Source organism: Haemorhous mexicanus, chromosome 14 (assembly GCF_027477595.1).
Source record: "Haemorhous mexicanus isolate bHaeMex1 chromosome 14, bHaeMex1.pri, whole genome shotgun sequence".
In the NCBI taxonomy this organism is placed as follows: Eukaryota; Metazoa; Chordata; class Aves; order Passeriformes; family Fringillidae; genus Haemorhous; species Haemorhous mexicanus.
The window spans coordinates 14,225,357-14,252,253 of record NC_082354.1 but is presented as its reverse complement, the minus strand read 5'-3'; the positions used below and the strand labels follow the sequence as shown (position 1 = coordinate 14,252,253).

The following is a 26,897-nucleotide window of genomic DNA, read 5'->3' as shown; positions in this document are numbered from 1 at the left end:
AACCTTAAAGATCATATTGTTCCAAACCCCCTGCTATGGACAGGGGTGCCAGCCACTCTATCAGGTTGCTTAAAGCCTAATCCAACCTGGCCTGGAGCACTTCCAGGGAGAGAACATAAAAGCTACAGAAGCCCACAGAGTCCCACAGAGGCAGCTCCATCCCTGCCCCTGGTGCTCCCAGAGCCCCAGCACTGCAGAGCCCATTTCCCTGCACAGCCAGCACACAGGAACACAGCCTTGAACCTTCTGCATCATCACCAACCCAATGGGAAATGTGGCTGTGGTCTGGCAGCAGGCACTGCCAAGAGGAAATGTTGTCTCTTCCTGACAGAGGAAGGGAGGGAAAGGACAGAGTCAGGCCATACAAATTGCTGCTGCCTCCATCACTTGGCCTCACCTTGGACCACCCCACGCAGCCCTGGGGCTACCCTGGAGCCTGTTCCTCACAGAGTTCAGGGGTACCACAGTGCTCATTCCAGCCTTGCTTCTCCAAGCCCAGCACAATGTGCCTTTATTCACCAAACTTGTAGGGGCTCTGGGGTGCAGAGAGGGTGTGCCACTCCTGGCTGGGCCCTCACAACAAGGCAGGGTCAGTGGGACCCTTTTGGGCTTGCCCTTGGCTGCAGGATGCTCTTGGTCTGCCATGTTAAGGCCTAAGGCTCACAGGATTTGCATGGACACTTGCCCAACCCAGTAATTCCAGATGTACCATCAGGTACAGGGCCCAACCTCACCAGAGCCCTGCAGCACACCAGGACCAGCCCAACCCTGCTGGGTACAAAGCCAGAGGAGCAGGCACATGAACACTTTGCCACCACAGCAGAGCCTCTGCCACATCTGGGCCCAGGAAGAGTGGGACTCACACTGTTACCTTGCAGGCTTGAAAATCCAAGAGTGGGACTCACACTGTTACCTTGCAGGCTTGAAAATCCAACTATCTCCTCTTTGTCATCCTCTCAATAACATAGGGCCAGAACAAGCTGAAGGATTTCTATTTCAGAGAGCAAGACAGAGAGCCCTAAAGAAAAGTTTCACATAGGGAGGCTGCAGCAGAGGTGGAGGGTCTGTTTATACCCTATTCCTGCCCCTAAAACTGACAGAGGCAGGCTGGAGGCCAAGCTGCTAGGAATTGTACTTTGTGGAGGGACCAAGGTCTGGAAATAATCCCTTGGCAAGGCCAGGGGATGCCATGTCCTGCTGACAACTACTCTAAGGGCTTTGAGGTACCTGTTCAAGCAAATGAAACAGATAAACAGCTGGGAAACATGGAAGCTATGTGAGCCACCACCAGCTCTGCAGAGTTCTAGCAAGTGGGTGGGTTTTATTTGGAAGAAATGGAATTGCAGAGCCCAGGGCAAATGGTATTGAAATGTCCCTGATCTCAGGTTTAGGGTTGCTTTCAGCCTGAACACACAATCTTGAAAGCATGGCTCAGGGAGCAGCACAACCCTGTGTTCCCATGTAACCCATCACCTGCTAATGTGAGACACATTTATCACAGCAGCTCTGCAGCTCCACAGGCAAATTAACACCAGGCTGGGGCCCCCAGACTGGGCTGTGCCAGCAGCTTCTGCCTCCCTCGTGCCATCTCACACACCAGAAAGCCCCTCATGCCCAGGCAGGGGCATGAATTTGCTTCCAGCTTTTCCAGAGGCTTCCTGCCCTCAGTACTACCATCCCTGAATTCCTGATCTGGAGCCAGGAGAGGTACCTCTGTCCCCTTGCAGTGGTTGCATTGTCCCTGCAAACCTGCTGGCTGCTCGTGGACTCTGCTCACCTGTGCCATGCCCAGAGCCCACAGCAGCCACAGGAGCAGGACCAGCCCAGCCAGGGTAGGGTGCACAAGAGCCCTGGAAGCCACCAGTGTGTGACAGAGTGGAGCCCCAGGCCAGTAGCAGCTGTGCTAGGACCACCAGATTATTTTCCCCAAATGGAGCAAACATCTGTGGACACCTCAGAGCTCAGCTTCATTAGTGTCCTACAGCTGGTCCCCTCAGCAGTCCTGTCCCCTCTCATGGAAGGTAAACAGAGCAGATATTTCTCATGCTCTGTATAAAAATAAATGTATTTCTGAAGCCTGCTTGGCAGCAGGTCATGGGTTTGGAGCTGTTTATCTCCTAAATAAACTGTTCACCCTCCAGCTGCACCAGGTCCCCACAGCACAACTTTCCAGAGCTTCCAGGTATATTAACCCTGGCCTGTCTTTACTGACTGAAAAGTAGGCAAGTTATAAAACTGGAGGTACACTGGGTATATGGAAAAACCATCACTTCCTCAGGGTCTTTATTCAGTGCCCTCATCATCACTTCCCATGCAGCAGATGCTGAGCACAGGGTAGGGATCCACACCAGGGGTACAACAGTGCTACAGCAACACAGAACCAGGGAGGGCACTCACCAAACCACCACTAAAACCCAGAGCACTGAACCTCTGTGCTTCTTCTCACACTGCTGTGCTGAAAATGAGAGCAGTACATGCAGGTGTTTTAGCTGGGAAGTCACTTGAACACAAGTTTCTGTGGCTGTACCTTTACACCAGACTATGGCATCTCTGAGGTGACAGTCTGGTCTCTTTTTTAGCCCCAGGAGAATCTCATACCCTGAGGACATGCACTGATCCAAACCCCATGTCAGCCTGACACTGAGGCCATAGAATGGGATTTAGAAAGCAGAGGAAAAGCATGGACAGGCTGGAGCTATTCCCCCTCCCAGGCGTGTGAGAGGATTGTTCTGCTGGAGAGAAGCAGGTGAAAACAGTGACACCGGCAGCTGCAGGGAGGGGAAAATGCAGAATGTGCCCATCCTTAAATAGCCTAGAGGACCCTCAATAAGATGGAGAAAAATGCAGCCCTACTTCCAGAAATGAATCTCACACTAAGCAAGGGATCCCTGTCCCACCAGCACTGGCAGGGTGGTCTCAAAATGGAGCTCCCTGATGGATTTGGCTACAGCTGGAGGGCAGAAGGCCAGGCCAGTGGCCTTCTCAGATATCAGGGTATTTGGCACAAAGACCCACTGGAATACAGCCCTAATGTTTACCTGACCACAGAGGTGCCAGTTTGCCACTTGTCCCCTGAAAGCATCTTCCACTTTACAAAATCAGCCCTTGGGCAGCCACACCTTCCATCCTTCAGAGATCTCAAAAACTTGGGCCCCAGGGGCTTCCAAGGGGCACCAACACCGAGCAACCATAGGGCTGACTGAGGGTCAGGGCCACATCTGCACCCTGCAGCATGGCCAGCTTTGGGATGGAAAGGGTACAGACCTAAGAAGGGCCACCCCACAAAAACTGCTGCACCCACAAAACCCCTGCCTCCTGCTGGGCTCCTGCATCACCCTGGGCTGGTTCATCCCAGTTCAGCCAAAAACCCAAAGCAGCATCACAGTAGTTTGCACAATAAGTGGAACCAAAGCACTCAGGGAAGGAAGCTGAAGCACAGCTGATAAGCAAAGCACTTAGCACAGGCTATGTGTTAATGTCTCTGGGGAATATGTTTAAATGTGATAAACCACCAAGGAAGAGCTTGAAGTGTAGTCTCTAAACACAACCAGAGAGACTATACTTACACTTTACAGATTATTCTGCCACTTAAGAAAGAAGATGAGGTTGGAGTTGTTAACCCTCTGCCCTACACACAGTTGCACATGGAAGAAAAAGAGCTTTTTGATTCTACATTAGTTTTATTTTTTCTCAGCAGACTGAGTACACAGCCCCACACTGCCAGGCACTGGCTACACCTGCCTGTTTCAGATCAGTCCTGGCAGCCCTGGTCAGTCACCTGAGTAACTATTCTCAGCATTCCTCTATGCAAGGTCGCATGGTTTGCTATAAATACCTGAGAAACCCTTAAAAGAAGGGTCCTGTTAATCCCAAATGCAAAGTGACACTCGGGACTGCCCTGGCACAATGCCCTGGGCAAACAACATTTGGAAAGCCCAAGAAAAGAAAGAAAAGAAATCTCTTATAGGTCATTTTTGCTGGGAGGACTGAAAATACCAGAGCTGTGCTCTCCCATTGCCAGGCTGGGGCACGTGCAAGTCTCACACTCTATAATTCAAAAACTAATCTGTTGATAAAAGGAAAGCTTCTTTATTTAGAGCAAGAACAGCTCCAAGTTCCTCAGGCATTTGCCAAAAACATTCCCTACAGTCCTATTGCCACCATGTGTGAGCACATCCCAGTCATTACTAAATCTTCACAGTTCCCCAGGGAAGTAGGGACATGCCATCTATTAAAAAATCACTGGTCCAGCCCTGCAAACACTTTCCCCAGGGATTGCTTTGGCACTCAGTGAAGGCTAACGAGGCACCACTGCCTCGAGTAAGGCTGAGCACTTCAGGCAGCGTTTAAGCAACAAAGTCCAAACCTTTCAAAACAAAACAAGCCCTGGTCAGTAACTAGCTCTGTGGCTGCATTAAGTTTTGCCCTTTGAGACTGCCCTGTTGTGTTCCCAGCTAAGCACTGGTCTGTCCCCCCTCAGCAGCTGGATGCCCATCTCACACCCAGGTGTTCCCAAGTGCCAAAATGAGATTTCCTCCTGCTCTGGAGGATCCAGCCCCACCCTGAGCAGGCACTGTGATACCCCCACGGCTGCCCTGGGGTTCCCAGTGGTCTGCAGGATCAGACACTGTGCTGTGATTTTTTGGCAGCAGCAGTCCAACCTCAGCACCTGCTCAGAACAGCCTGCAGCATTTTATATCACAGCAGAGGATCAAGTCTGTGAGTTCTTGCTCCAGGGGACATCCCCTGAGGAAGATGAGAAAGAAAAAATTACATAGCTGGGAGTGTAATGGAAGGATGCTACAGCATTGGTCAGTCTTGTGGGCTGAAGTTAAACATCTTCTTACATCAAATGATACCACAGAAGTCAGATTTTACTCACAGTGGTGTCCTGCATAACATGTATGTGCATCCCACCAGCAAATCCTGAGCAGTTACGTGCTGTGCAAGCAGCCTCAGGTGTGTGCCTCACCTGGGAAGGTGAGCAAGGAGCTGAGCAGCAAACTTTGCCTCTTCTGCCCAGCTTTGAGGGGTCTCTCTGCTGCCAAGTCTTAGGAGCACCCTGGCTCCTGGTGTGCTGCAGCTGAGTTTGGTGCAGCAGGAGCTGTGCCCACCCTGTCCCCAGCACATCCACCCTCTGGGCTGTGTCTCACCAAGAGACACAATGGCACTGCCTCTGTGCTTAGGGCTGAGAACACACCCTGGAAATGCACAAAAACAGCTGCTAAGAGGGAGATAGGCTTTCAAAATTCCCAAAGAGCTTCTGATTGTCTTCAGCTGCAGGGCTAGAGGAATGAGTCAGAATGGGAAGACACCCATCCTGACATGTAAAATATGATCTCAAGATTCCTGTCAGTGTTAATGGAAAAATTAATATTTTCCTATCACTGGAAAGGGTCAGCCCATCTGAACTAAAAGATAAACAGAGGAGAGGGACTAACCACAAACTTCCAACCAGAACAGAGCAAACCATCTGGGTTTACACTCTGGAGTCCCCTCTGCCCTGGCTTTCTCTGCTCACTGCAATAATCTTTCTACAAGGAGGAGAATTGTCCCCCATTTTCACCAAGTCTTGCTCAAATATTAGCTGAGCCCCAGTCTTCCCACAGCAGCAGATACAAAAACATTTAAAATCCAAGGCATTTTACAAAACAAACGAGGCCACCAGCACTGTGCTCCAGCACCAATCTCCCACTGGTTATCAGCCCATTTGCCACCAGGAGTTACAGCTGCAGATTGCTGGGGTTTAAGCCTGCATTCAAAGTTATTTCTCTGGCACAGGAGCCTTTTAGCAAAACCTTCCTCCCCATTTACCAGGTGTACTCCCACAACACCTGGCAGCACAGCCACTTTACCTGTGTGCCTGTGGAAAGCCATGGTCAGCAGCCCAAAGTCACCAGCAGCCCCTCAGGTAATGGAGTTCACAGGCTGATAAGGAGCTGCCCCATTTGATAACATATATTTAAATGGAGGCTATTAATATGGACAGGACTCCTACCAGATGTCCACTCCCCTCCCCAGAGATCTCAACCTTAATCCCCCTTGGAAATTCTTACCATTTTAGGTGATCTGAGGGAGAAGAATAGGATCCTGAGACCTCTAGGTCTCTGCAGGCAACAGTCAAATACCTGCCCAGCTACTCAGCACCCAAATTAGTCCCAAAGGCAGAATGAACTCATGAACTTGACCCCATGCTGGTACTATTTGGCCTTGGCTTTAGAGTGAGATTGTGTCTCGTCACAGTCCTGAGCTAAATTACAGACCCAACATGAATGCTGCTCTGCCATGGCTGCAGGGAAGGGATGATCCCAGCCCTGTGGGGGCCAGGGGGCTGCAGCCCCAGGAGCCAGCAAGGGGCTGTCTTCTGGTCCAGAAAGGATGTGGCTGTACCCCAGAGGACTCAGCTGACAGCACACAGAAATACCAGCACATACATTCATGGGTGGATTTGTTCTCAACATGGAGAGAAAGTTCATGCTGAAGTTTCACTGCCAGTAAAACTGTCATTCCTGGTCCTTCCCCAGCTTTTTCCTTAAGGAAGCTCACAGCATTAATGGCTCAAAGGGAGCAAATCCCTGAAGAGCAGCACTTAGAAAGATGGGTGTGATGATATGGGGCTTCTCTAGCATCTAGCATGGCTTTAGAGGCACTGGATCATGCCTCTGTCCTCTGGACTCAGGTGTCCCCAAAGCTCTCAGGAAGATCCCAGCTCCATGGCTCCAGCTGACCTGTTTCCACCCAAGTCACAGCAGGAGGGGAGGGAGCTGTGGCTCAGGTCCCTCCAGTGGGGACCCCCAGGCTGCAGCAGCTCCACACTCACCCTGGGTTATGCAACTGCTGGGGACGCTCAGGGCCGGGGGCCAGGGAGGCCCAGCTGCTAATCCTGCCTCCCACTGACGCACTGCACGGCCGTGGGAAAGTCACTGAACCTCCCTGACAGCCACTGGGAAGAGCCAATGTTTATCATTCCTTCCAGGGAGCCCATCGTGGTGGTGTCTGGCCTCTGAAGAGCAGCCCTGCTACAGCCAGGAACATCTCTGCTTCCCAGGAGCTCCTCAGCCACAGGCTCCAGCCTCAGCACTGGGCTTGGTGAGCCCCTGAGCCTTCACACCCATCTTAGCCCCCCCAGGCAGCACAAGCACAAGCTCAGCATCTCACCAGCCACCTGACATCTCCAAGTTTCCAACATGGCCTGGAAAAGGCCACTCTTGACAGCATGCCATTCCAAAAGAGCTCAGCATGGATCCACTGGTGCAGCAGATTGAGGCTGGGAAACATGCTAAAACACTATTGAACTGAAACACTTTGGTGAGGAAAAACCCAATGTTATTCTGCCCCACTCATCCATAAAGTCCAGCAAATTGTTTGCATAATTCAGACGGCAACAGGAACCCTAACAACTGGTATTTTCCTGTTCTAATCTTGCTGTGCACAGTGTAATATTTACAGACATGAGTTCATTTTTGGCAATGCACATAGAGTTTGCACCATTAACCATTCTCATTCCTTTCCAGCTCCTGACACAAAGCCCTGGCACGCTCCCACCCAGCTGTCATTTCCTGCTTTCCCCAGAATGCCCAGGTATTCCCAACAGAAGCCTTGGCTCCCATCCTGGCTGATGGAGCAGAGTCTCTGCAGGTGCCAGCAGCTGCCACCCCCCGACCAGAGGTGGCTGCAGCCAGCAGCAGTTTGGCAGCTGCAGAGGGGTGTGGAGAGCAGGGATGGACACTTGGGTGTCATTCCACGTGCACAAACACACGTGTGTCCACAGCATCACAACAGGCTTGGGCTGGAGCAGGGAGGAGAGGGAGAAAGTTTGGCCAAGAAACAGGAGGGAAACCCAGAAGTGTGGATGTCTATGGAGCTCCCTGGCACAGCTCACTCTAAAAAGCCACAGAGCACTTTTTAATTAAAAGGCCATTTTGTTTGAATCTCTGGCCTCCTGGTCCAGCAGCAGGAATGGAACAACCTTACTGCTGCTCTTGGTTTCTTGCCTGGTTTTAGCCAAATAACTTTGGACAATTCCCTTTTCCTTCCCAAGACTCTCCTTATCCACACAAGCCCAGGTGATTAAACACAGAGGTGCTGCAGGTGTAGCACAAGTGCCAGGGAGAGACATCAGTGCCCCATGAAACATGTCAAGGAGCAGACACCCCCAGGAGAAAGAGGGTGCCCCAGAATGGAGCTGTGCCAGCCCAGCCTGAGCCCTTGCCTGTGCACCAGGCACCCAAAGGTCCCAGAGGGAAGAGTGCTACAAATACACCAGTGAGTGCACAGCAGGGCACAGCAGGCCTGGGATGTCATGTTTTTAACATTAAACCTGTCCTGTAGGTTTTCCAGGGAGCTGCCCTGGACACACTGATCCCACCCAACGGGTCTGACTGCAGAGCAGCATGGCTGGGGCATAGTGTCATCCACTGGGATAAACAAATGATTCACGTTGTGATTTCCAGAGTATTTTCTTGCCCTAAGAATCCTGCCAGAAAAGGTCTGGGTCTCTCAGCTTGCTCACACATCCTGCTGTCATTCAAGAGGCAGAAACTCCTAAAGAGAGCTGCTCTAAGCCAGGCATTGATGAACTATTAGTCACCATGATCAAAGAAAGCAGCAGTAAATACCAGCAGCAGAGCACCTGTGCACCTCCTAAAGTAATGCTGTGCCTCCTGCTCCCATACATGCTGCTGGCAATGCACAGTGCACCTGCACAGAAGGGCACACTGCCATTCACCAGGCTCCCCAGAAAATGAGAGTCCCACAGTGCTCCCTACCCTTCCTGACCTGAGGGAAGATCAATTTTTTTAAAATTTTATTTTTATATGTCTCAGATTGCATGTGTGTGTCTTCCCACAGCAAAGCACTCCTGCCCAGCAGACCTCAGCTATAAACTTCCTTGGCTCTTCAGCTTTTAAAAAACATTTCTTTGCTTGTTCTAGTAGAAGGGCAAAGTTTGCAGGAAGACCACCAATAAAAGGGCTTGGTTTGTGAGGAGAGAGGACATAGATACAACTTTCTCCAAGGAAAAGATCTTTGCAGCTGTAGCTGATCCACCAGAGAGACATAAGAGGCAGCAGTCCCCAGTGCCAAAGAAACACTGGACAGGTTTGGCACCAGGACTGGCACTGGGGGCTGATCCAGCTCTCCAAGCACTCAGTATCCAACACTCCTCCTGCTCCCAGCACTGGCAGCAGGCACTGCAGGGCAGTGTTTGCACATCAGCCAGAGAGCACTGCCAGGGGGTGCTGGTCCCTGTCCCCCCAGCCAGAGACCCTGCATGACACACTCATACCTGAACCTGAATGGGAATTTTCTACCTCATCCTTTCAAATCTGCACAGTTTCTAAGTGAAGTGTCCCAAAAATGCCCTAGAAGTCTCAAAACCAGCTCTGTGCACAAGGATGTGCCTCAGCACCCCTGAAACATCCCACAGGCACTCACAGGAACACAAGGCAGAGACAGCTGGGATGTTCCCACATCCAGAGCAAAACCAGCAAGGACATCACTGCAGGGACAGGGGAATGAACACCCCAGGCACCAGGTGAGCCCTGGTGTTCCCAGGGAACCAGCTCACAGGGACAGTAGAGAAGGAAAGTGGCAAGATGTGCCAAAGGCAGGATTCTTCCAGGCTGAGCTCCAGCTCACAGCTGGGTCACAGCTGGGTCACAGCAGTGAGCTGAGCCTTTCAGTGCCAAGGGAAGTTTTTTGGGTCAGCTGTGAAGGCAGGGGTAGAGGAATCTGGAATAGGTTTATAAGGAAGCAGATGCAGGGTGGGCAACATCCAGGAGCTCAGATAGAGTGTGAGTAGAAACAAAAGGTGGAAGAGAAGACAGGATAAGAAGAGAGGGAAAAAGAGATAAGGGCGTAGCAATAGGAAGGAATGGTCAGAGATAACAGAGCTGGAAATAAACCCATCTGAAAAAAAGCAAAACCAGGAAGAGATATAAACCAAGTCCTTCCCCATCTGCCTCCATCCACAGGCTGGACTGTTTCCAGGACTATTCCTGTGGCAGCTCCAAATTTATTTCCCTGCTGCCATCTGCTCCGTGGCTCCCCTCCACACACGCTCCTGACTGGCACTTCTTCCCTTCACCTGTTGCTGACATGGCAGACCTCTCACTGCTGCTGGGAGCCAAGTGACACTGGGGCCTGGGGGAGTGTCTGTGCATAAATCAGGAGCTGCTTTGTAGTCCCAAGGCTTTGTTCAGCTCCTGTTCCCCATGCTGGCGATGGCAGTGGGGTGGGATGCAGGCAACAAACAGCCCCATGGCAGCCCCAGGCTCCAGAGAAGACTGGGGAGAGGAGAGGCTGCAGCAGGTGCTGGGCAGAGCTGGTTTTGAATCAACTTCAAAATAAAGTCAATTTCCTCCTATCCCTGCTCCTCTTTCTTGCATTACAGATAAGATGCCAAGGCTGCATTTCCCAGCACTGAGGATGTTGAGTGCCTGCAGTAGTCCCAACAGTTAGATTTAGACCTTCAGTGCAAACTCAAAAAAGGAACAGCCCCAAAAGGCTGAAGAGTTTTTAAAATCTCTTAGAAAGACAGATGTCTTAGTCTTTAAATGCACTTGCTTAAACGTGAGCCCTGTTTCTCTTCCCAGCTCTGTCGGCCAAGTCCCTCTGCTGGGAGTGTGCAGGCAGTGGGCTGGAGGTTCAGCAGGCTGCCCACAGCCCCTTCATGGACTGCAAGGTGAAGACCACAGGTGTGAACATGTCCATGGAGGTCACACAACCCTAAGGGGAGACAAAGACTTCCTCTACTCCTCTGGGGGGACAGGGCCACATGTACTGCCAAGACTGGTCTGATTCAGAAGCCTCATAAGAGCAGCAGGCTCATAATTGGGCTAAAAATCTTCAAATACTGCATTTACCTCTTCCTCCCCAGCAGCCCTACAACTGTGTCACACACAAACCCACCCAGCAGTGCTGTGATGACTCTCAGTCCCTTCTGCCAGGTGTTGTGTCCTGGGAGGAGCCATGGGGCCAACCAACTGCACCAGAACTCAGTTATTCCCCAGCCCATTACCCCAAAACTTCACACTCCACAAAACTCCACTTAGGGCAGTGGAGTTCCTTAGGGCCATCTTGGCCAACTTTAGGTCTTTGCTCAAGTTCAGGTGCACTCATGGGCAGGGGGGTTGACCAGTGGAGCCAAATGTGAGGCAGATATTTGCCAGTCACAGCTTTCCCCTCGTGGCTTAGCCCTGGCTTCAGAGCTGAGAAAAGTAACTCAAGTCCCTGTCAAATAAACACCACAGTGACCCAGCCAGGCAGCACAGCAGTCTTTCCCAGGACAGATGAGGTGTGAGGAACAGGCACAGCAATATAATCCTGCCATACTCACACAATAAATGCTCACGTCAGGGCTTTACCAAGCAGTGAGTGAGCCATCACTGAAATAATATTTCACAGTGTCCAGCAGGCTCTCTGCACTTCCAGTAGCTCCCAGTTCCTTCTCATGGACACAGCAGCTGGCTGGGCAGTGCTCTGCCTCAGAGAGGGTAAACAGCTCACCGTGGAGCTCATGGAAGGAAGTTCAGCTACTGGTTTGCTTCTCTGTTTGAAAGCTGGGTCATTCTTTGGAACTCTACCCACTAGGAGTCGGAGATTAGCAGCTACCCAGCCATCAGCCACAACACACACATTCTCCAGCATCCCCTGACACCCTCCTGTTCTCACCCAACAGGACCTGGCAGCAAGGAAGACTCACAAGGTGGGTGTTGCAGGCTCTGCCCAGCTCTTCCTCCAAAGCCTGGAAATGCTTTCTGTGTGATGTTTTCTAGCAAAATACCTCATCCCCAAGAAGTTGCTGGGTGGATGGTTCTGCAGACCTCCATCCTCTGCCCACACAGGACAGAGGCCAAGTCAAATCCCCACACCAGCAGTGCTCTGTGGCACCAAGGAGCCTGGGTATTTCCCCTTCCAGACCTTGATTTTCAGGGGAGGAGAGAAAAGGCTGTTTGTGGTCGGACTGTGATTCCAGCAAAACATACTCCAGAAATTCATCACATGAGAGACACTGAGGTTAGAAAACATCAGCTCAGGTGATCAGAAAAAGGCAAAGCAAAAGCCCTCAGGAAAGAGCTGCCTGGCTAAGGGTGAAGACAGGCCACCTCTCTGATGAGGACGTGCCCTTCCAAGCATTGGCATGCCAGCTGGGAAGACTCCCTGGCATCCAGCACACCATCAAAGCACTGCCCAAACTTGGCACAGGCCACAGGGCCATGCCCTCAGCACTGATTTAGAGCTGACAGAGCCAGCACTGGCACATGCTCTAGCAGGAGAAGCAGTCCAACACCCTGGGCAGGACAGTCCCCTCGAGCAAGATCAACATTTGGCCATGTGCTCCCTCAGTCATTAGCCAGAGCTGGTGGCTGAAAGGACCAGATCACCCTTGTTATGTGGCCATTTTAAAAATAACCTTTCCCAAAGCCCCCCAGTGCATAACCCTGTGTCTGTCTCAGCTCCAGGGGCTGAAGGGATCAGCTTGCAGGGCTGATGGGTATTTTTGGGCACTCTGACTAATTGTCAGGACATATGCTGAGCATTCTTTACAAGGAAAAACAAAGCTGCAAAGTCTCCTCCAGCAAGGCCTAAGGGGTTGGATTAGTCACAAGAGTTATTTTCATAAACCTCTGCTTTAGGAAGGTTTGATTTAACTTCCAGCTTCAGAGAAGTGCAGTTTAAAATGGAAGAAGAGGTCAATTTCCTGGCACCCCAACACCCACCACAAAAGCCAGGCCAGGCTGGGCCACATTGCACAACAAGGGCAGGAGAAGTGGAAACTCTTCACCTTGGAGTGGCTTCAGGTTCACAAGTGCTTCTTTGGCACACATTGAGTATTTTGCCATTTGTGTCCCCCTTCCTCCCTCCACTCTCAGGAGCTCCCAGCTCAGAGGCTGCAGAGATTTGATGTCAAAGGCCACATCCCCTGAGAGGAGCAGACATCAGTCAGTTCTGTCAAGTTTATTCACCATTAAAAAGACTTTGTTCTAAAAGCAATCTGTTTTGAGTGGGTTTCCTTGTTGCAGTTCCTTGCTGCTTCTGTCACCAACCTGAGCACCCCAGCAGCACTTCTCCCAGCACCAGTTTCAGGCAGCACTCATCAGTTCACTTTCTCTACACTTACTAAGACAGCAAATAAAGCACCTGTGTGCAGCATCTTCACAACACCCTGGGACACACAGGCCAGAGCAGCCCATGTTTCCCCACCACTTTGCTCTCCCTTTCAGCCCAGAAGATCTTTGGGATGTTTGAAGCCCCACTGCTGTCTCAGCCCCTGGACTTGTGCTTTCCCCTTTTTCTGGTAAATATCAAACCTTGCTTTTCTCATTCAGCAGACACACTGCACCAGCAGCACACACATCTCAAGATGACAAGAGCTCTCTGAAGTCTCCACCAGTGCTCTCTGTACATTTTCCCCTGAGCTGCAGAGCAATTTCCACTGAGGATAAGTGTTGTCAAGTCAATTTCTAATAATGGCATTAAAATGTATGAGCCATTTATCTGGAGTCAGGGATAACATTTTCAAAGTGCCTGTGTGATATAGGAATGTAAATCTCATTTTCCATAAATTGATAAGGATCCTGGGTCCCTCTGGAAATATGTCAGATCAGAGCTGGGCAAGGACTACACAGGAAAGCTTTACCTGTGGGGCTGGTTAGAAAACATAGGCTCAAATGGTAAAAAAAGAGGAACAAATAGCTTTAAATCTTTCATCAGGGTTAGGAGTCAATTTCAGCCAAAACCAAAGTCCCAGCTCAGAATGGCTTTCAGAGCCCTGCCCTGGTTTGTGGTATCCCAGCTGAGTGTCATTATCTGCAGGACAGAGGCTGTTTTGGGGAGGGAAGCAGGGGAATTCTCCTCCCCAACATACTCCCACCCTAGTTTTTTGTAACCTAGCAAAGTTTGAGTTCCTTTAGTGTCTTGGAAACGTTAAGATCAGTACTTGGTAAGAGACAGCTCAGGCCAAAGGAGGGGGGGGTGAGGTTACTGAAACTGCTGAATGTAATACCTTCATTTCCCCCCTGCACCAGGCCAGGGCATTCAGAGCCAAGGGAAGGGCTCCTCTCCTCTGCCAAGTGTCTCACAGCAGCTCTGCATGCTGCTGCATTTCTACCAGTGCTGACTCTTGGAGCAATGGGCAAAGCCTGTGACTGGGTACATTCATTAAACACAAACTTCAGAAAAAGAGAAGTGAGATACTTAAATGAGTGTTTGATTTTAAAAGCAGAAATAAACCAACTGGAGCTGGTAAAAGGGCTTGTGTGTTTGATTAAGCCATCCCTTGCTCTGGGGCTGGATTCAGGCCCAAAAAATTATTTTGTTTTCTTTCTCAAGTAGCAGAGAGACAACAAATTCAGGGACAACGAGCAACACAGTCTGCAAAGAGAACCAGCCCTTCTCAACACAATCACTGCAAGCTCGGCAGCTACTGCCCACATCCAGCCTTTAGAGGATGGGCTCCATGTGACAGAAAAGCAGTGCTAATTGCACACAAACACCAGAGAAAACTGTCAAAAAGCTAAACCAGATGTGAAACAGTGGTTTGCTTTCTTTGAAAACCAGCATGTGCAACTGTATTTCATGAGAACCCACAAGCACCACATCCCTCTGGGAATACTGCAGGACAATGGGGAAAGGGTGAGGTTTCCAAATCAAGGAGGGTTTTCCTGCAACAGCAAGGACTCTGCTGTTCCTCTGGTGAAGTTTTACCCCTTGAGACACTCCCAGCTGTGCTAGAAGGAAGCCTGGTAGGAGCCTTGCCTGCTTTGTGCTGGGGCTGAGCAAGGTTAGGCTTGGTCCTGGATCTGCAAAGAACAGCAGTGTGTTTAGAGACAGGCAAAAGGCAAACACACCTTGGTACCAAGAAGGTGAAACACTGGGGGAGGACAAGGGAAGACCTGCAGGGGTGCCTGTCCTGCTCCCAAATGTTAACATCCAGTGCTGCCCCCCACAGAAAAGAGGTGGCACAGAGGAACATCAGGCAAGCAGTGTCTCATCTCCAAAGAGATGCTGAAAACAGAAGTTAAAATGCTCCACGTGGCATTTGTATGTTTTCAAGTTTTTCAGCACCCTGCCCAGCTCAGGGCTGGGCAGTTTGGGATCCCGGTGGCTGGGGCACAGGGCTGTGCCATGCAGGGTCACATGGACTCTAGGCCAGCCCCTGGGACAGCCCAGGCACACCGGGGCACTGCCCACCCTGCAGCTGTAAAAAGTGAATTCATGTCTGTCTCACCCAGATCTCACTCAGCTGTAAGTCCCCACATGAAATCACCCTCTTTCAAATGCCAGACTGCTCCAAGCACCAGGCTTTCCTGAAGCCTCTCCCTGAAGCTGATGGCTGAATGCACTGGTGGCACTGAGGGCTACCTGTCATGCTGAGGGGCTTGGTCATGTCACCAAAGCATTTCCCACTTGGCTCCAGAAAGGAGATGGAAAAAATCCACCCACAGCCCTTGAAGGGACTTGCAAGAACATATAAATTACAGATCTCTCATGATTGTAAAATTATAATAAAAGACTTCCAAAATATAAAATACCCCTACTGAAACCAATTTCTTTTTATAGACCCAGCCTCCATCCCTTGTTTCAGAAAGCTATGAAGTTAATCCAAAACAAAAAAGGATCATGTTTTTTCATCATGTAAGTAGGTTCACAGATCACTTTTCAGGGGCTCAGCTTTTGTTTGCATTTGTGCTGTTGATAATTGTTCCCTGTTTTCACTCACTGGTAATTATGTCCTGAAAGATTTGCTGAAATCCATCAGTGGGCCTCTGCTAAGGGGCTCGAGCATTGCTTCATCAAGACAGGTGCCAGGTGATGTTCTCACATTTTTCTACACAACTTCATGTATTTGACAATTCAGCAATGGGAAGCAAAACCCAAGCAGAGACCATGGCCACAGCCTTGTCAGCCTCTCCCCTGCAGCACCATGGTGCAGAGGGACAGGCAGTGCTTCCTCCTACAGACAGAGCTTTTCAGTTAAAAGTTGGACTTCAGAAAATGCGAGTCCATTGAATGGGCTGCATCTGGAAACATCTCTGTCCTAGCAGAGAAAGGTGCAGGGTGATACAGGAGCCCTTCCTGGGCTGCCAAGGGACAGAGTGCAGCACAGCCTCCTTATCCTGCCTCTCTCAGGCACAGCTGGCACTCCACCAGAGCCCCCTCCATCATCCCAGAAATGCCATCTCTGCTCCCACAGTGCTCTGGCAGCAGGTGACTCCAAAACTCCAGTCCTGACCTGCTTAAACTGGGCACACTTCAGGGAAAAATAATGCCAGAGTCCAAATGTTCAATCTCCTGCCCCAGGGATATTGCAGAAGAAGGTGAGGTCTTTCCAAGCCCTTGCTGCAGCCCCTGGAGCAGCAGCAGGAGAGGCTTGGCCTGTCAGTGCTCCTGCTTAAACAGCTGCTGAGAACCAACCCTCACCCACAGGTCAAGCATCTCAGTTTCCCCACAATCCTTTCCCAGGGCGAAGTTTCCAGGACAGGGGAGATGGCAGAGAAGCCACCTTTGCAGTGCCCGAACCCACCCCCAAGGCTCTCCAGCCCCCAGTCCCACGAGGAATGTCATTGCCATACTTCCAGGAATTGTCAAAGCCCTGGCTCAGCAGCCAGCCTCACGCAGCATCCCCCGCACGATCTCTCTGACAAGGCAAAAGCTGTTTGGCAAAGCGGCTCCCACAGCATCCAAATGTCCCTGGAGCCGCCGGCATTCCTGGCGCTGCCCCCCCTTCCCCCGGCTGCTCCAGGGATGAGCTCATCGCTATTTCAGGTTGAATTTGCACTTGGCAATCTCCCTGGTAACCAAAACAACTTACTCCTCGGTTGATAGGAGATTTATTGGTTGTTTGGTTCGGCGTCTAGTGGAGCAGGCGGAGATTTCCCGCACTAGAGCAGGGGCTGGGGGAGGGCAGGGGATGCTCTCAGCAGCGCTCCGGAGATGGGCGCTGGGAGCCCTGCAGGGCGGGGAAAGCTGCCTTCAGCTCACCCCGAGACATGGAACTGAGGAAAGGAGCTGTGGGGCACGGCTTTCACTCACACACACCACAGGTGAGCCTTTAGGCCAGCCCCCTGCCAGCCCAAACAAGTGTTACAGCCTCTCCTGCACAGAGTCACCTCAGGGATGCTGTTTGCAATCCTCTCCAGCCAAAAATCAGCAAATCTTTCCCCAAACAGGAATGATGAGCCCCCCACCCACTGCAAGAAACCCATCCTACCACAGAGACAGATCCAGAGTGGAAGTTTCCACCTTTGGTTGTAAATAATTCAGGTGATAATGGCATAAGAGAAAAGGGAATATTATGGCAAGGGGTGGATGACATGTTCTGGCATCCACCAAAGCAAATCCAGACAGAATTTAACAGATTTGTTGCTCTCCCATCCTGGCCCTTTCCAGAGGCAGCACTGAAATAAATTATACATCAAGTGCATTCACCTGGCAGGCTGTGCCCTGGGGAGCATGACTGCCTTCCAATGGGCAGGGCAAGGGCAGACAGGAAAATGTATTTGCTTGTGTTGAGTGAAATACAGAGCTCTATGCATTTTTAATGTGAGATGAGACCAGAGAGAGGGAAATCCTTGCACCCTGGGCTGTTCATCAGTGCCTCTCCACAGTACTGTCAGAGGCAAGAACACATCAGGACAATACTTAGATATCTCCAGGGAATTTAGAAGTGGAAGCAAAGCACTCAGTCTCCTGATTATGATGTCAAATTACTCCATCCAGATGAGGACCACACAGCTGTGTTCTGGAGGTGCTGTCTCTGTTTGCATTCCCTGGAACCACAGGCTGCCCTGTGGTTAATGCTGTACCAAAGAGCAGGACACAGTGCCAGGCCCCTGGAATGCTCTTGGGATCCTGACACTGCCTCTGTGGGCTCTTGAACTGAGCAGGCATCAGTCAGGAACTCAAACTCATCCACTGGATGAGGTAAATCAAGCTAGAAAATTCTCTGTAGCACACAGCAAGAGCATTGTGAGTGCACACAGCTGTCCCCAGGCAGCAGTTTCCTGGGATGCTGCAGCCCTGGGGATGACACACCTCCCAGGAATTTTAAAGAGCTCTCTGCTATCTCAGTGCAGTGAGATGAGGGGAAAACCAAGAGGCACAGAATGAAGTGCAAAAGGCTCAGGAGTCCAAAAACTCGAGGATAAGACAGGAGCTGGAAAGGGAGGCAGGCAGTGCCTCAGAAGTGACTAATTCCAAACCTTTGCTCCAGTGTTTATTATAGAAAAGAACAGATAAGAAAGGCTGATGGTAACAACTGCCAGGGGCAGCCAGTCCCAAGGTAAACAAGCAGCAAATGCCTTGGGAGCAGTCTGTCAAGTCCAGATGGTTCCCACATCTTGGGGCATTTCTTTAGAAGAAAGGACATCATTTTCTCCCACCCCAGCATCCCCCAGCAGTGGGTGGGGGTCTATACTTAGGGTAGTGTCATAGTCAAGGGAATCTTTGGTCACAGACCACTGGAAGCACATGAAAACTGAATATTCCCATCTGAAGGCTCTGAGGAAGACAACTCCCTGCAGGAAAGTCAACTAACAATCCCTGTGGCCTGGACCAGTCGTGGCTTTAGTGTGATGAACCATTTCTATTTTTCTTAGCACAAGAAGAAAGGCATGTCCAGCACTCTGGTTCATATGAGAGAGTTTTGGAGGATTGAGTGGATTTATTGCTCTGTCCAAGCAAAACAGCAAGAGCAATTCTTGCTCTGCCAGAAGCTCTGAAGCTCCTCTGCAGCTGAGAGCTGATGTAGCACAAGAACCCTCACACTCTGGGACAGCTGAAGAAAAATAGGTGGATTACAGATCCCTGTACCAACTGTGCCTCCCTGCAGGAGTCCCTTGGCATATGGAGCATACACAATTCCTTGTGAACAGGAGTGTTTTAAGCCCATCATTTCAGCAGACACACACCACTGGAGCCAGCCAGTATTTGATTTGAAGCTCCCTCATATGTCAAAGCATCATAAAGCATCATAAATCTGTGAGGCAGATTTTAGTCTCCTCTTTTCCACTCTGCTCATTTCCCCTTTCCTCCCCTGGATTAGAAACAAGAAAGCCAAAAACCTGCCCTGCAGTGATTCTTCCCAGCTTTTCCCCTGCTCTCCATTAGATGTCTGGGTGACAAGTGGCATTCTGTATTTGATCCCAACAGGTCACAAATGCAGCCCTGTCCCACCACCTTCAATCCCTCACAGCTCTGACCCTTGGCTGCCAGCTCACATCTCTGCAGGAGGGATGCATCCCAAACAATCCCAGTCACTGGGGTCACCTCAAGGGACACAAAAGAGATGAGGCACATCTCTGGAATGTAGAGTGGGTCTTCTGAAAACATCAGTCCAAAGTCAAGAGGGTTTGAACTTGTTATTTATAAAAATAATGCAACTCTGTAACAGCATCCAAACCAAAATTATAACTCTGCCTGAAAGTTTCCAGCCAGGCACACAGCAAAATAGCTGCCCTTCCACCCTGGATTGCAGCTCCAGGACCTGCCAGGAACCCTGCCCTGGCTCTCCAACTTCTTCCAGGGAACTCTAGTTCAGCTGTTTTTTGAAAAAGTGCTTCCAACCCCATCTGTACTATTCCAGCATGGCTATAAAGCAATCCTTGCCCTACTTTGTTATTCTCCAAAGCCTTAAATGTAATTTTAGCCCTGTCTTGCCATAGAACACAGACCCCATTTCCCATCTATTCTGATGGAGATGAAAAAGCTGGAGAAGCAGAAGAGGAAGCATCCATCCATCCCTCCATCCCTTTGTCCCACAGAAACGCCACCACGCTCTCCTGCTCTGAGGGGAGAAATTTGCTCTGGCAGCATCCTTGGCACTACCCATGCCTGGATCACCCTGGAAGCACCAAGGGCCAGCTCCTGCCTCAGTGAGAGCTGCAGGGAGGGAAAGCACTGCCCCATCAAGGGCTTCTCTGTGGCTTTCCATCAGCAGCTCAGAGTAGAGCAAAGCCCAGGCAGGAAGCACCAGAGCAGCCAAACGAGCCATTTCTGGTAGGAGAGTTTTACCTACAGGCCTGGGGAGGTTTCACAGAGAGAAATGCTCATCACACACCAGCCTCAGCCTCTTGGTTCCAATTCATTCCTCCAGAAGCCAGCTGGGGTGATATTCCCAGATATTCTCTGGGCTGCTCAGCTACAGAACGTCCCAGCTAAAGCACAATGGGGAGAGGAGCGATGGGGAGAGGGGTATGTCCTGTCTCTGAACCCCAGGGAAGCCCCAGTCCTTTGGTCCTACACCCAGGCAAGTGGCTGCAAACAGGGTTTTAGTGGACTCAAGGACAAAAGGACTGAAGCCAGAATATATGACACAGTCCTTCCAAAACCACACTGCAGAAGTGGAAGTATGCATTTATCTAAATAGCATTTAATTCTTTAGAGTCACAGCGTCTCAAGAGCCATCTGCTTAAAACTTCTCTCCAAACAGAGTATCTAAGTGAAATATGAGGTCTCTTTCTTCCTCCCACACTCTCTTTGCCAAAATCAGACACGAAATGACTGATCTCAGACATTTCTGCTTTGTTGCTTTCCCTGTCTGCATTTCTATAACCCAGAAATGAAATAAAAAGAGATCCCAATGAATCAAGCTGTAGTATTTTGAGTTACAATGTATTTTTTTATGAAATCACAGGTCAGTTCTGGGAAGGTTTATTCCATAGACATGATTTCCATTATCTTTTCAAGCAAAACTGAGTCCACAGCAGAGCCTCCCCATGGCTCTCCAGGGAGCTGCTCTGATTTAGAGCAATCAAATCAAAACCAATCAGAAGCCTGAGCAAACTTTGCACATTGCTGGTGGTGAAGCTTTTATTGCTTCTTTAATGCCCCTGGGACTTCAGGGTAAGCAGCACCCCAAAAAGGGAAATGCTAAACACAAGCTTGTGTGATCCTTGTCCCATCAGCAAAGATGAGAGGAATTTTCCACCTAAACCCCCCAGTGCTCCCACTGGCTGGTGAATAAACTTAAAAGAACATAATTCACCCAGGCTGCTGCTGAGGGGACAGTAGTACTCCTGGCTCACATCTGCCTCTCTGCTCCATTTTGTGAGACCTCACCTGCAGAGCTGTGTGCAGCCCTGGGGTCCAGCACAGGACGGACATGGAGCAAGTCCAGAGGGGACAAGGATGATGTGCTCTGAGGGATGGAGCATCTCTCCTTTGGAGACAGGCTGAGAGAGCTGGGATGGCTCAGCCTGGAAAAGGGAAGGCTCTGGGAAGGCTTTATTGCCATTTTGTATTTCAGCACTTCAAGGGGGCTCACAAGGAAGATGAGACTAAACTTTTTTTCAGGGTCTGCTGCAATAGGACAAGGGCAAAGGTTTTAAACTGGAACAGGTTAGATTTAGACTAGATACAAGGAAGGAGATTTTTACACTGGAAAAACCAGTAAAGCATTGGCACAGATTGCCCAGAGAGGTGGTGGATGGCCCTCCCTGGAAGTGCTCAAGGCCAGGCTGGACAGGGCTCTGAGCAACCTGGCCTAGTTGAAGATGTCCCTGTGGTATAAATGGCCTTTAAAGGTCCCTTCCAACCAAACTATTCCGTGATACAAAAGGAAGTAAGCTCCTTCTTGGGGGGCAAGGAGGTCAGCTCCTTCAAGATTTTGTTACATCCTAGTCAAATGGGTGTGGACTGCAAGCCACATTCATGTGATAAAGGTTTAGATAACAGATGAAGGGCATCCTACAGCATCACTCCCCTATCCTCAGACATGAACAGGGACCTGACTGGGCTCCCCCAGCTGCTTCCTACCATATATCTGGATTTTCCATTCACACTACAGTTCCATGGAACGGCTGCTTCCGAAGTAAAGGCCAGCCAAGACAGGCAGGAGTGTTTATTTTCGACTGTTTGAGTACCCTAAACATTGCCTCCTTTTGAACAGCTGCCATTGTTTACATCCAAGCAGAGAATTGTACCAGCATACAGGGAGACACGCCATCTCTCACAGCAGGGAATAACTTCTGCTAGAATCAGCTCAAGGGCCCAATCCTCAAAACCTTGCCTGGCCAAAATTCCTCAGTGCACGTCAGAAACCAGCTGTAAAATCCCAGCCCTGAACTCCTTCCTCAGAGCCATAGTCCAAAACCTGAGCAACTGCCTTTCTGCTGCACTGAGATCTGGAGGGGTTTGGGGTTTTTGCACTTGTGGTGCCAGCTCTGAAACACCTACCCACATTTTCCTTTTAGGTATTAGTCAAGAAGGAATTTTTATATACTGAGCTCCTTAAGGAAAAATTAGGAACTGGTTTGTATTCAAGAATACTGTGTTTGGGAAAAAGAAGAAAAGGGTGTTGTCACTGAAGTATGTGGGTGCTTTTATCATTACAAAAGAAAGTTGAAGTTTCAAAACCATATTTGGTTGCTTGATCAGCTATTTGCTTTGTACATCATGGCTTAAGAATTTTATCAGTTTCCTTTCGGAAGTTTTTTTGTCGTCGTTTTTAAAAAACACTCTTCCTCTCAAAACAGGGTAAAAGGCTGTTGGTAGGTGGATTGCTTTTATAGTTTTCCCCATTCCACATGCTAGATTTCAATGGTTTAAAAAATAATCACATCTCATTCTCAACCACAGACAGGCTCCTACTTACACAACATGAACTGGACCAGAGTCCCATACATTAACTTATCTTTTGACCAATTACTAAAGAAAAGATTAATGACAGAAACACCCACCTTGCAAACACAACTTCACTCATGCAAGTGACTTCCCAAATCGATCTCAATACAGGGGTGCAGCATTTGTACAAAGCTAAAGGTGCTTGCATTCACATGGGTGCAGCTGCAGGAACTCTGCAACTGCCTGATATTCTATAATACAGAAAGAGGAAAGTGTGATAATTATTAGGTAAAAGCTGGCATTCCTACATTCCCCAATTCTGTTACTGCCAGCCTGCTCCCAGGGTTGTCCCTCACATCACCTGAGAGCCACAAAACAGTCTCTGCTTCAGTTATTTCTTCCCCAGGTCTCTTTAAAAGCCTCAAAGATGCACATCTGATCAGCTGCCCAGGAAAGCACAGAGCTGACAGCTCTTACACAAATCAGTACCACAGCAAATGCTCCCTAAGCACCAGCTCAACTTGGAAGCAAAGAGAAAAGTTGTATTTATACCCCAGTGTTCAAAGCAACCATCTTCCAGGAGGCAATATGCATATCAGGAAAAGAGGATGCAAGAGAAATCAGAAGCAAGAATGTAGATAAATCTCATTTCCAAAACAACCCATAAAACGAGCAGTTTCTGAGGTTAACTCAGCAAACTAGGGAGAAATTGCCTGCTGAAGTGTTTTAGGAGTGCACTACACACCCACAGGCTTCCCACTCCCCACAAACCCTTCTCCAGCAGAGCAATCACAAGGCAGAGAAAAGACCAACACCAGCCCTGAAATCCAAAGATCTGCGAAGCGTGGGATGCCGAAGCGCTGCTGCCCTGCTCGGCGAGGCGATGCCGAGCGGCAGGGAGGGAGGGATGAGCTTACAGGCTGCCGGGGAGCCGGGGGTGCTGCGGGGCGGCGGCCGCCGGGGGAGCGCAGGGTCCGGGGCTGCGCTGGGCTGGCCGGCGGCAGAAACGCGGCTTCCAGCTTATAGCAGGGAGGTGCACGGGAAAAAAAAAAAAAAAAAGTTAGTCCAACCCAGAGCACTGATCCTGCCCCAGGAGCAGCTGGAGGTGGGGAGCTCCTCCCAGGGTCACTGCACCATCCCTGGGGGGAAAACCCCAAGCAGCGCCGGCGCTTTGCCAGCAGAGCTGTCCCGAGCTCCCCGCAGCAGCGCAGCGCTGTCATGGGAACCACGGGATGCTGCAGGCTGGGACAGCCCCGCTGCCCCAAAAAGGGCCAGCAGCTGCACTCCCCGACAAGGAAAATGAGGCACAAAATCTTTGCAGGAGGATGCCTCGCCCGTCCTGCCCAAACATCCCTCTCCCAGTGCTAAAGGCTTTCCTAGAAGCTCAGTTATACAGCACCTTCGGGTTCACAGACAGAGTTTGCAGGACACAAGAAGAACAGCAGGGATGTATTTCAAGTGAGAAGTCTGAAGGAAGGGAGGAGACCAAGCTGAAGAAAACACAGAAAAAATGCCAAAAGAGGAGCATTTTCTTCAAAGCAGATATGGAAAAAAGTACTGTCAAGTAGCAATTCATTCTTATTTTAAATTAATCCACCTGCCTGTGCTGCTGCACCACACCAGAAAAATCTCACAGCATTCACATCTGTTTTCTTTTCTCCCTTTCTCCATCCCATATTCTTTTTATATTCTTCTGAGTTTCTCCCACTTACTTCTCTTCTTCTGCTATTGGACACATGGCCCAGCAAGAAACTAAGTTTGTTTTTCAACAAGAGGTGCTCGTGTTGGAGCTCTTGCTCTACAAACAGGCTTTTGTGGTGCCTTGGAGAGCCACAACAGAGCTCCTGACTAATGGCAGGAGAGGCTGGTAGGTGTGCTGGACATAGCACCAGTATCCCTGGAAAGCAGATCATTACACTTGGGCCAAGGAATTTCTCTTTGTTAGTAAAACAAAAACATTGTGTAAGAGCAAACACACTCTTTATAAAAACATTCATATTTTTCTGTGTCTCTGTTCATTCAACAGGTAAGTCCCACAGATTCCTCCAACACTGCATCATCCACATCAACAACACCCCTAGCAGGGACAATTGCACTGGGCTGCCCTGAGGTCCAAGACTTAGACTGCCACCACTTGCCAAGAACAACTTCAGGCATGCATAAAACACAGATGTGAAACACCAACATCATTTATCACTGTGGACTGGAGTTTACACTTGATTTCAAAGGAATCCAAATAACCATTTCCAGCTCATTTTTCCAATAGCTCTCCCAGCAAACTTAGTCACCATGATGAGAGCTTTTCTCTAGGGGCTGTAACCAACCATCAGACCTACAGAACATTAGCAGAGCCCCCCTGCCCCTCAGGTGTGAGGTTTGTAACATGTTTGCAGCTACAGAGCTCCAGGATTCATGAGAAATTGCAGAGATGAGACCCATCAAGGATGGGACATTCAGACAGAGCATTCCCAGTTAGATAAATCAAAGCAAGAGCTCCAGGAGAAACCAGAGGTGTAGAGTGTGGGGATGCAAAGATAAGCCAGGTGCTGCACAACTGTAGGAGAACATCACCAGGGAGAATTATCCTGCAGGCAGCCCCTGTGGGGTTTCTTCTTTCAAGAGAAGGAGTTCTCCTGCCTCTGGCATAAACAGAAACAGGAGGGGAGAGGAGTGGGGAGGGTGCTGCTCCAGGGGCATCTGTACCAATGGATTCCCTTCTCCAGGGCCAGCCATTGCCCCTGTCCCCACAGGAGTACTTGGGCACTAATCCTGCACCTCTGCAGCTGCATCTTGGAAGATCCCAACCAGATGATGCATCCTGGAGAAGCACAAGTGCCCTGATAAGTGCCTGACAGCAGGCACCTGCAGCCCACCAGCAGTGTAACAAGCATCCCCCATCTGCAGGGAATGTCATCAGGAGCCTCTTATTTAATACTTATTTGAAGTATTAGATACTTTATAAGAATTATTTGAAGTATTAGATGCCTTCCACATACAACACAAACTAGAGATTTCATGGCCAAATCCTAAATACCATCAAAAGCAGCTCCTAGGCAGCATGTCTGCCAGCTTAATAGAGTAGCAGCTAAATAATAAATTCATCTATTTAATGTGGCTCTCACTGGTTACAGCAGAGCAGGCTGTTATTTGAGTAATTCATTGCTCTCATTGGATTGCAGCTCAAGGCCTCATCCTGCAATTGCTGCATCCTTTGGATCCCTGCTGGATTCACTACCCAGTCTCATGTGCACAGTGCCACATCCCATCCAGAAAAAAAAAAACCAAAAAAAAACAGAATAAAGGTCTGCAAAGGCACATGGCACAGAGAAAGTGCTTTACCCCCTCTTCAGTGTGGCTGCTCCTGCCAGAAAGTGTGTGCAGGACCAGACCTTAAATCAGGCCTTAAAATGACCAGTATACCTGACAGAGAAGAATTTAAGCACTCCAAAGCCTGCACTCATCACAGCAGCAGCTTGATTCTGTTTGGAAAAGAGCACTGGGTGATTTAGAGAGCAGGGACAGCACTCAACCAGAGTCAAGGAGCAGGCACTGGGGCACTGCCACATTACAAATACAGTAGAGCACTATAAAAATCTCTGCCAAAGCATCAGATTAAACAAGAATAAAGTGCAAGAATGACACAACTCATTGCAAAGGACTGAATCAACTCTGGGTCAAGCCCCTGCTACCACCAGTGCTTGCTAGGGAAGATAATCAATTACCCTGCAAATTGATTTTTGGCAAACACAGGAAATAAATCTAAAAAAGAAGGACTCCAATGATCCAATACATCCTTGACTAGTTATCCAAACATAATGAACTATAAGTGGAAGCACTTAAAATTCAACATTTGGCTGAATTACTCACTCCAACCTATGTGCTAGGAAACTTTATTTGGAGATGGGAGAGCTTGCAGAGGCTGTGGGGAGGCTGCTCCACAGCCAAGTGCTCTCCAAGAAACCCTGAGGGCAGGACACCCCCAAAGCAGGGATCATCTGCACCAGTGGAGAAAAAGAAGTGTTTTGATTCATCCTTTGGGTCTCTAATTCCATTAAATCCCTCTGCAGCCACAGAGGGGGAAACCCTTCCACACTTGGAGCCTGGTTTTGGCAGGGGAAGGAGGCCAGTGCACCTTGGGGTAAATCCATGCAGACCAGGTGCCCCATGGGTGGGTTTGGCTGTCCTGCTTCCCACATGCCAGGCTGGGGCTGGGTGTGACACATCCTATCCATGGTGTCCCTAGTCAGGGCTGACAGTGGTGACAATCACCCTGTGTGAGATAGAGCTGCCCCACTCACCTGCCCGAGGTGGGACCTCATGGCCACACAGAG

The 26,897-nt window shown here is 49.7% G+C and overlaps 1 protein-coding gene across 4 annotated transcripts in view; it reads right to left on the bottom strand.

The window, feature by feature from the left end:
• Positions 1 to 23,598, bottom strand: part of FHL1 (four and a half LIM domains 1) — a 29,195-nt gene extending 5,597 nt beyond the window's left edge. The window contains exons 1-2 of one of the 4 annotated variants that reach the window (XM_059859685.1): positions 23,484 to 23,592; positions 22,683 to 22,817 (exon numbers count right to left, since the gene is read on the bottom strand). Coding sequence is in view for 2 of the 4 variants with exons in the window: in XM_059859683.1 (XP_059715666.1) it covers positions 5,856 to 5,877 (22 nt within the window). In the remaining 2 variants the exon portion in view is untranslated. Of the gene's footprint in view, positions 1 to 5,855; positions 5,980 to 22,682; positions 22,818 to 23,483 lie in introns of those variants that run through there. The other 3 variants (XM_059859686.1, XM_059859683.1, XM_059859684.1) reach the window with 3 other exon arrangements.
• Positions 23,599 to 26,897: the final 3,299 nt, after the last annotated feature.